Raw genomic sequence first — 10,585 nt, 5'->3', positions numbered from 1 at the left:
GTTATTCGGCATTCAGTGTTTTATTTGTTAGTTACGTTCCGCCATGTTTTGACCTCTGTAAAATACGTCAACGTTACTTTTTGTTATTTATATATGTATGTAAATGCCTTCTTTTTTTTCTTCTTCTTTTTTGTGTCAATAAATACATGTAGCCTATATGCCCAAGCATATATTTCAAATTCATCTGGGTGATTCTTTTTGTTTTATTTACTTACTTTTGCAATATACACAAAATGAATGTATGACAGGCGTCGAAGATGCCAACAGGTGGGGTGGGGTGGGATGAGATGGGGTGACGTGAGGTGAGGTGACTGATATATTAATTCACCTTTCAACTGTGGATGCATAGTTTTTTTAGAGTTCAGAGGTAGGCAGAGAAGCACACGCTTCTTACAATATTAAGTGAAATAAACCAGCTGCAATGCAGTTTCAAATTTGAAGTCTTATATATTAATTTCGAAGACTTGAACTCCCTGAAACTCGAACTATTTCCTCGTCCCCTTCAAGATCGAGTTATCGAAGTTTGACTGTGTATATATATATATATATATAGATATAGATAGATAGATATGGCTGAAAAATGTGGTCGGATTACTGCTATGTGTACATGTAGAATTAAATGATTGGTGCTAAATGTTTTGGTACAATCAAATTGTCAAGTCTATTTTTGTTGTATTTTGGTATTAAATGCGTCTGTTCTTCATTGCATGTGTCTTTATTTTTTGCTTTCATACAACCATACTTGTTTACATGAATGATTGTGACTTCTATGAATGCCAAGATGGATGCAAATGGTTTCCCTTGTTACAGCTATTTTCCTCCAATTTGTTAAAGCCCCTAGATGGAGATATTAATGAGCAAAGAATTGAAGTACAAGCCCTGAATAAAGGATAACATGGATGCTTTCCTGATGCAATTCCTTCTGATAAATTGAGAAGTGCAATGGCAATACAAATTAATGATGGTAGTCTTACTAGTGATTATTATACAAATAAATTTCTAAAATCTACAATAGTGTTGGACTGAAGACATCGAGAAACATCGACATATGTTCAGTAATTAATATCTTCCCCAAGTAATTCTTAGAAATTGATTAAGCAAACACAAATATTACAACATTTAATCTTCACTTTGAGAATAGCACACAGTAATTCTTAGAAATTGATTAAGCAAACACAAATATTACAACATTTAATCTTCACTTTGAGAATAGCACACATTTGTTTATCTTTACATATACGTGTACATAACAGAACAGCAGTGTATTTTCCACAATAAGTCAATGGTAGTTTTCTCATGGGTATCTGATGAGATTAATGAATAATCTGGTGATTTTCACACAAAATGAAATGAAAAAGTAATATGATTAAGAAATTTTAAAAAAAAAAACAAAAAAACTTAAATCATGATGTAGTTTCAACTCTCTTTCACATAAGTATTCTGACCTGTACTAATGTATGAGTTTCATACATGTACGTAATTTCACAAAAGCACTATATGTTGCATCATGTAATTCTTTAAAAGTCATATCACCCACCTACATGAAATAATAAGGGTGATATGTTCAGGTTCTTTCAACCTGCTGTGGAGTAATGGAAACTAACCCAAGGTTCAGTTATCATACAAACAAACCCAACTTCAATGCCTAGAAACTGGCAAGTCTGCAAGAACATGGTTCGAGACCGGTCTAATTGCATGTGTGAATCGGTGATTTTAACTTTGTCACCCTACAACAGCAAAACAAATCTGCCAGACCAACAGCACCAACTTCCCTTGGGGAAAACAATACAGTGAAACTGTCATCTCCAGGTCTTCTTGGCCCTCCAGTTAAAGAGATCCAGTTCACTCTCGTCCAAATCCTCATCCGAGTCTTCGTCCTTCTGTCCATCCCCAGTCTTCTGCATCACCACTTCTTTCTTCACATGAAGATCTTCAATTTCCTGCCAGCGAGTCCTGAAACATCAAAACAAACGTAACAACCACAAACACCACAGGTATTCAATTCACCAACATCACAAAACCTTGGCAGTTGTATAATGGACGTATCAAAATGTGACCTCTCCTTAGAAGTGGCTACTTGAGCAGATTTGTATGTTTTACCTAATATGAATTTAAGGAGCTACCTACAGATGAACTATATAGACGGATGCTTATTAATTATTTATTCTTCACATCCTACTTATTAAATTTATATCATTAAAATGTAAAGGCGGTTTTTAACTCCGATGGTTTCACACATCTTGAGTGATGTATACCAAAATAACAACAAAAATAAATAAGTAATTGTGAATATGATATTCAGAACTCCGGCCACTCAAAGGAAACTTGCAAGGGCTGCTAAACGGGGCTCTTGCAGGGGCCATCCCCATCCCCATCCCCACCCCACAACTATTATTGTTACCATGTAGAATGCTGAAAATGTATTTGAAATTTTCTCGGTGGAACTTTGCTCCAAACCCACTAACAGGTTCTGCCCTCAAATTACCATCTTGCAACCCATTACAATTTTATTCATTTTTAAAAAATGTATTATTTGTATAAACAAGAATTTAAAGAGTACTGCTAAAGCCCAACAATTTGTTTTATCTCCTACCTTCAAAGGCCATCATAACTGCAAAAATGGGTCAATTCCCATGAAAGTGAAATTATTTGTAACTATATGATAAAATTATATACAAATTTTAGCTGAAAACCTTAAGGCTTTGGGTTAAAAAAAATTATAGGGTACTAAAAATTAGCCACAATAATTCATTTTGTTCATGACTATCTGAGTATGGTAGCAGTTAAAACTAGATTCTTGTGAGGTGTAAGTAAAAGCAAAACCAGGATGGTAGAGTTTAGTAATTATTATCCACACAGTTGAAACACTACTTTTAAAATTTGTTACTCACATCTGATCATCTATTTCATCAATGTTTCGGTCGAGGTTGGCCTGTACATCGTCTTCTTCCATGATGACCCGAGAGACCTGTAAACAAATAGTACTCGCCTATCAAATCTGTTAATGATTTACGACCGAGACACCTGTAAACAAATAGTACTCACCTATCAGATCTGTTTTGCCATTTTAGCAGCATTATATGAACTGCTGTCATGTTGTGAACATGAAATGAACAGTGTCATGTTGTCAACATTAAATGAACTGGAAGGAAGGAAATGTTTCATTTAACGATGCACTCATCATGTTAATGACAGTTATACGGCGGAGGGAGGAAATCGGCTGTCACCCCATCATGGGATACTCTTTCGATTAGCAGCAAGGGATCTTTTATATGCACCATCCAATAGACAGGATAGCATATACCACAGCCTTTGATGTACCAGTCGTGGTGCACTGGCTGGAGTGAGAAATAGCCCAATGGGCCCACTGACGTCGTAAATGAACTGTGTCATGCTGTCAACATTAAATGAACTGTGTTGTGTTTTCCACTTACATGAGTCTCTTCCTGCATAGCTCTTTGGAACTGTTCCCACTCCTCCTCCATCTTGTCTTTGTATTCAACTTGTCGAACCTGGCAACAGAAAACAGAACATGTATAGTGGGGCAGATAAATGCAAATTTCAGAAGAATCGGTCACTTCGTAATATAAGCACCAAACTTGGCATGCAAACTCATTTCGGAGTACCTTTTAAAAAAAAGCCTGTTAACCACTTAAAAATTCAAGATGGTGGCTATTTTTCAATATGGCCACAATTGCCTGTACTCAAAATAGTGTTTTCACTATACAATTTGTCAGAGTAGTCCATTTTGATTATCTTACCATCAAATCATATATTTTTAGTCATGGGGAAGCTGCCTTCTATCACTTTAAAACATTTTCATAAAAATAAGGCTGCTTACTAATAAAATGTATATGCCACATGGGTGCAATGCTGTAGCATGGGGTGTATGGCTGTAGTTGTAGAGGTAGCACTTTTCTGTCACAACTTAGCCACACACTCTGGATGAACTCACTAGTCATCACTTCTTACCTAATTTTCACCTATGACTCCAAGTAGTTGCTAGTGCAATGTAACCGCCACACCCCAGTTCACTGCCTTAGTTCGCAGGCAAAACTAGGTGAGTGTTTTTTTTGTGTGATGGAGTATGTCTGACTCCACCTGATAATGTATACGAAGTCTTTATGGACCTGTCATCTCAAAGGAAGATCAGTAGATGAGAAACATATGTATTAACTTGAAATTACAGAGTTAATACCATGGCACAATCAGGGCACACTGGTCACATAGCTGCAGTGCAACTTTGCATGGGTTTCAGGGTCAGCTAACTGTACTATTACTACTGATACTAAGTTAAGCACAATATAGTGGTAGTAGAAGTAAAGTTCAGTGACCCATGTCAATACCTAGTACCAGTAATTATCCAAATTTCCGCGACAATAAATATGAGATGGTAAAACTTTGTATTGTCTTATCATTACAGTTCTATTGGGCGATGTATATGTCTAAACATAATTAGAACAATAGTTTAAATAAAAGCAAATATGTTTTAAAGAAATATACACAAAGTGATGAGGATATACACACAAATATAAAAGACCAGCACTGAACATATAAATACAAAACCTTAGCATCCAATTTTGGATCATCAAAAAAGCCTTCTGGTAATTTTTCTGACATAATTTTTGGTTTTTCTTCTTTTACTTCATCCGTTGTTGAGTTGTCAAAGAAATCTGCAAAAACAATTTTCACACATTCACAGATTCCACAATATAATATAGAGGCTATTTCATGGGGGTTTTCGAATACGATTTTGTGATGTGTGAAAACCATATTTTCACGAATTGCCACAAGCTGGATTACTATTTTAGGATTAAATATACTGTATGTTTAAAATCAGGTATGTGATCCCCATTTAAAAATAAAACATAAAATAATATTTTAAAAAGCTGAAAACTCTAGTACAATATTCCTAAAGCGGCATTCTCATTATGCAATTAGTTGTACTGACTTGTCATATGCAATTTGTCGGCCCTACAAAAATCAGAACATATAAGACTAAAGTCTTTTCGATTTAGGTGTTCTCACAGTATGATTTAATCGTATGGGACAAATCAGTGTGACTAATCGCATATGCCACTTAAAGGCCACTGCAGACCTTTGGAACAGAACAGTGTGTAATTTTAGTTGCATGTGACAAAAAATATACATGATTGCACAGTGTGCTCAAGTCTGTGACGAGATTTTTGTTCCTTGAACTGACTGAACTGCACTGATCAAACATATTTGATTTTATTGCATGCAGTTGCAAGTTGGCTAGTTGCATGCAACAAAAATTGCACGTTGTCGCACAGGTCTGTGACAGGCTTAAATAAAGGTCATTTTTCAGTATTTCACATAAAATCCAGTCTTACTTTGTACAAAAATATTTTACCCCCAAAAAGCTGAAATGGTTATAAAAAAGTGAAAAAATCTGATCCATGTAAAAGACTGGCATACCTGCTGGAAGGCGAGTGGACGACGAAGAAACCGCATCGTCTTCGTCACTGGAATCTGAAGACGACTCGTAGTCGGCCAACAGGGAAGACTTTGTCGTTGTCGTGTTGCCTTTCGCAGAACTGTCGAAGAAGTCTGGAGGTAACCTGTAATTATATAACAAAATATAACAAAAATATATATGACAGCGATTAGGTCCTAGGTAAAAATCAATACATGTATAGTATTTGTATTCACCATCTAATCTTTCCAAACAGCAATCCCAATCAGGGCTAGCTCTGGCACTAGTCAAATTTGCAAATTGCAAATTTCTAAAACATATTGTACAATTTTATTTTAATCTGGCGAAATAATTCCATGAAATTATTTATATTTTGTTATAAAATAACTGGGTTTCTGCAATTTATTAAGTTTAAATGATTTGGCAAAAGCTTCTGCTAACCAAGAGTTAGCCCTCTTTGTTATCAGGGCTAGTGTTGCCACTCGCCAATTGCAAATTTTAGGAACAATTGGCAAATTTTATTTTAATTTTGAAAAAAATTAATTGTGATAATTGATATTTTATTGAGAAATAGCTAGGTTTGGCATTTTTTAAATAATCTGGTGAAATTTTCTGATCACCTAGAGCTAGCCCTGATTATAGATAAAAAACCCCAGCTATAAACTGTGATAAGTGCCTAGCAGAGAGGCGCTTGAACTATTTCACGTGTTGGGTCAGATTACTAGCAGGACAATATATACAGTTATGAGATGTGTGTGTTGTATCTATATATGTTGTATTATAATTATACAATCCATCATTGTGGCAACATATCTGGCCTTATAAAGACAAGAGTAGGCCTAATTTAAACTCGGCTGTGATTGACATATGTCAAAAAGCAAATTGTCCCAAGTCAATATTACCAACTGTGGCTGTTTAGTAACCATTTAGTGCAAAATGTACTCACTTATTTGTGCTTCCATTGCAGTCTGAAATATGAATAAAATTAATTATAAACTAGACTACAGTGAAAATATTAATCACTCAAAATTAATTTGATTAACTTGTAACAGTCATAAAAAAAAAAATTTAAATTCTGAAAATAAGAAATTAATGCTACAAATGGTAACTAGTGATGTTTCTTTATATAATTTAGCTATTATTCTGATGATATATAGCTTATTTATTATATAGTCAGTTAACAGACATATATATAAAAAAAAACACCATTTAAACATGATCCAATAAATTGAAATTAAGTCCAAACTAATTATATTATAAACTGACACCATAAACTCTCCCAAGCTAATGGAAAAAACTCTCTAATAATTAATATATTTTCACAAGTCCAAATTCTTGTACAGGGTTACAACACACATTTTAAATGGGTAATAAAAACATACAAATACACACCATAAACACAAAAGATGTGGGTTTTATGTTCCAAATCGATAGTTTATGAAACACATTAATAAAATTATAACCAATTATTTAAATTTACCTTTTAATTTTTTGGGGTCGGAACATGAATCCGGCTGAGATGCTGGTCGTTTCAAAGAAACAGGGACTTCTGGGTAACTTGCCGTCTGTTTTTGAGCAAGTCTCTATTAAAATGAACAATGTCATATCCTGTTAATTATTTGATACACTTAATTTAAATTCTGGGCTAGCTCTGGATGAGCCAAACATTTCGTCAAATCATCTTTAAAATGCTAAATCACTGTTATTTTCCACACAAAAAAACCATTTAGTACATGAAATTTGTTCGCCAAATAAAAATTAAAAGTCGCCAATTGTTCCTAAAATTGGCGAGTGGCAGAGCTAGCCCTGATTTTAAATATTTTGGACATAGCATGGCATCCCTTGTAGTTAAATAATAAAGTATTCATGTACTATTTTACAACCCTACCAATTAACCATGGCAATTAGCAATGCTGTGGATATTTTGCCATTGATCTTTAAATTTTTTGTCACTTTTCTTTAATATTTAATTTCTTCTTTTTTTTTTGCAATACTGACAAATTAAATTCCTCTTTTACACATTATCTGCAAAACTGCAGTGAAAAATGCTACGCAGACTATTTTTGCCATCCATGGACATTTTCACAATTGACAAGGGGGTTACAAACGTGTATACTATGGTGCAATGGATTTTATATATATGTACCCCTACTTCAGCTTTGTTTAATGCTAATTAATATACTTTTTATGTTGGAGTATCATTAAACATTCATTCATTCCTATAGTGAACAACATTTGTGTTAATCCAATACATTTACATGGATCTTTATAATTAATAAAACAAGATAAATATTGTCTTCTTAAGTTTCTACCTGAGGTGATCAAGATGATATAATAAGCCACATGTATGTTTGATGTACACCGGACTGGAAATTTAATGTTCTTGTTAATTACTAACAGTAATAAAAGGGGTGAGAGGACTTGTACATTTCAAGATTGTGACAGATCTACAAAAATAGTATTACATGTACATGTAACTTACATTGTACAACTGTATAAATTTCAAAAATATTCAGTAAACATCTCTTTATCATCTTCTTGACAAGTCGTCTTTATGTAGAGCTCTACATCTGTACATACATATGTATGTGTACATGTCAGTATTTGATAACACAAGTTTAAATTCACTTTCTCTCTGGCTAGGAAAGAACACAATTTTACCACATATATACATGTACAACATACAGGAAATAACATTTGACATTTAGCTGTATATTTATTTATTTTAAATCCAATAACACTCTAGTATTAGTACTAGTAACTATTTGTGGCCTCACTTACATCTTTATGTTGCTTTGTCAGAAGATGTGGGGTCCACAGAACGTCATTCTTGATCACACAATTGCACAATGAGCAAACCAACCGATCCAAAGAGTTATATCTGACATAGTTAAGTACACAAATAAATAAATAAATATATGTTGCTACATGAAATTAATAGCATAACCAAACTAATTATTGTAATGTGTAGGAACAGTTACAGGAAACATTTTATTCAATATTGCATCGCAATTCACTACACAAGTTTCAGTTGATAGGATTTTTTTAATGGAAGGTGACATATGTTGTATATAAATTAAATTTTAATTGGATAAAGTCAATAAAAAAAGCTTCCCATGCCACATGGTCAAGTAGACAAAATAATTTCACTGGTGAGTTGGTTTAAACAATATTTATTTGTAAAACATATTGCAATTGGTCAACAGGCGTAGCCTATATTAAGACATCTCCCTACATTTTATAAGTGTATACATATAAAAGCATTCAGTCACAGATGGTTGACCTACCAGGTAATTAATGACCCAACAAAGTATTATCTGAATATTATATACATTTGATTTGTACCTAAAAGTACTGCATAACCATCATATCTCACTTATTATTGATATTTGTTTTGTTTTTTATATTTAATTATGATGATGGTCCACAAGTCGGAGGAAAAACACACTTTGCTCTATGTCACCACAGGAAAGTGCAGTGCAGGTTCATTTCTCATTGGGACATCAAGTTTTTTTGTGTAACGTTGGTACTGGTTAACAACATTAAGTTTAATGTCATGACTGGACTCAAGAATAATCAAACTAAAGCTCTGTGGCATCAGATTTATGGGGGAATATGTATTTTAGACACAGCAGCTTGTGACCATTTGGTTGCCTACGATTGCCAAAGCATTACATAGTTTCATCTAGCCTTCCCCTATGGTAAACGGAAAGAAGTAAACAAGAAAAAAGGAACCAGGAAAAAAAGAAACAAAATCGGGAAGGAAAAGTGAAACAGGAAAAAGTGAAACAGGAAAAAGTGAAACAGGAAAAAAAAGTAACAAAAAGAAAGAAACAGATCTTCATGAGAACAAATAATTCACAAAAAACATACAAATCGCAAATTAATATCACGATTTTATTGCATATTCATCAAATGACATGTGACATATTTTGACAATTCATTGACATTCCAAGTAGATGTATAACTTAGTATACATGTGGCCATATGATAACAAATTTTTTATCCACCCTTCTGATTCTTGGTGATCTCCATGGTAAAATACATGTATATATTGCAAGCTATAGGATTTCAACTTTCATGGGAAACACTTTTTGGGTTCATGCTCTGAGATCATGGGAACCCATTAGAAGCTGTTTTTAGGTTCCATGAAAACAAGTTATGGGAACCCATTTCTTATACCATAATGCAATGAATTGTCAAAATGCTATGCAGGTTGGGTAATACGTTCGAATCCTGCCAACTGACTTATTATTTTAAATGACAACAAATAAAGGTTCCAATCCAGCCAACTGTTAATAAGTTTAATGATGCCCAGTAGTTCTGAAAATCACCAAGTCCCCAACTGGCCGTTTGCATCATCACCGAGATACACCGAGTCACGGCTAGTGCTGAACGCAAGATACATTGATCTGTTTGAATACGGCCAGTTCTGGGCTGAAAAAGTTGAGTCCGCCCAAGCTACTGATTATCCAACGCACAAAGCTGTGGAGATACGTTTTCAAACTCAATATTTTCAACACAGTCACACCCCTTCCCCTCCCCTCCACATTACATACGCATGCTGTTCTGACTGACAGCTACATAAATATATCAGTTTACGTCATTTCCGCCCTTAATGAAAAGACAGGAAATAGTGGAGCTTATTCGACTGTCACCTTCAGTACTTAAGTGCGTGTGTGGCATTGGCAATAAATTTGTCAACTTCAGTGACAGTAATAAAAGGGTAATTATTTTTATCAAATAATATTTGAATTAAAATCCTATTTTAGGTCCCAAATTTAACAGCGACACTACAAATAATTAGCACCAGTGATTGTGGTTCACATGTGCAATTTACATATGGATCAATTATTTATATATATGTGTACGCGGGTACAGTGTAGGCTCATACCTATTATTACCTACGTCATAGAAACGGGAATGGACTTGTGTGTGGGAGTGGATGTGTTTGCATGTGTACAATAGGAAAAAGGATGTCGAAAATCACAACTTTTTTTGTATTGTACTAAATGAATGGCCCCTTAAAAAATTTATTTGGGCAATTTCATAAGCATCTCACTTGTAATGGTCACTGCAAACTCTATATTAACAATGACGCTGCATCGACTTCGCCACATCAAAGAAAACGGATTTTTTTGGAGCAGA

The 10,585-nt window shown here is 34.2% G+C and overlaps 1 protein-coding gene across 2 annotated transcripts in view; it reads right to left on the bottom strand.

The window, feature by feature from the left end:
- Positions 1-1,106: 1,106 nt before the first annotated feature.
- The window catches only part of LOC121370599 (zinc finger protein 830-like), a 13,308-nt gene continuing 3,829 nt past the window's right edge, over positions 1,107-10,585 (bottom strand). Inside the window, exons 2-10 of one of the 2 annotated variants that reach the window (XR_005957705.1) lie at positions 8,219-8,318; positions 6,918-7,020; positions 6,384-6,405; positions 5,440-5,582; positions 4,567-4,673; positions 3,435-3,512; positions 2,892-2,968; positions 1,697-1,953; positions 1,107-1,666 (exon numbers count right to left, since the gene is read on the bottom strand). Coding sequence is in view for 1 of the 2 variants with exons in the window: in XM_041495929.1 (XP_041351863.1) it covers positions 1,800-1,953; positions 2,892-2,968; positions 3,435-3,512; positions 4,567-4,673; positions 5,440-5,582; positions 6,384-6,405; positions 6,918-7,020; positions 8,219-8,318 (784 nt within the window). In the remaining variant the exon portion in view is untranslated. Of the gene's footprint in view, positions 1,954-2,891; positions 2,969-3,434; positions 3,513-4,566; positions 4,674-5,439; positions 5,583-6,383; positions 6,406-6,917; positions 7,021-8,218; positions 8,319-10,585 lie in introns of both variants that reach the window. The other variant, XM_041495929.1, reaches the window with a different exon arrangement.

Source organism: Gigantopelta aegis, chromosome 4 (genome assembly GCF_016097555.1).
Source record: "Gigantopelta aegis isolate Gae_Host chromosome 4, Gae_host_genome, whole genome shotgun sequence".
Taxonomy (NCBI): Eukaryota; Metazoa; Mollusca; class Gastropoda; order Neomphalida; family Peltospiridae; genus Gigantopelta; species Gigantopelta aegis.
Note: the sequence above shows the minus strand (reverse complement) of the source record. Positions and strands in the feature narration are given on the sequence as shown.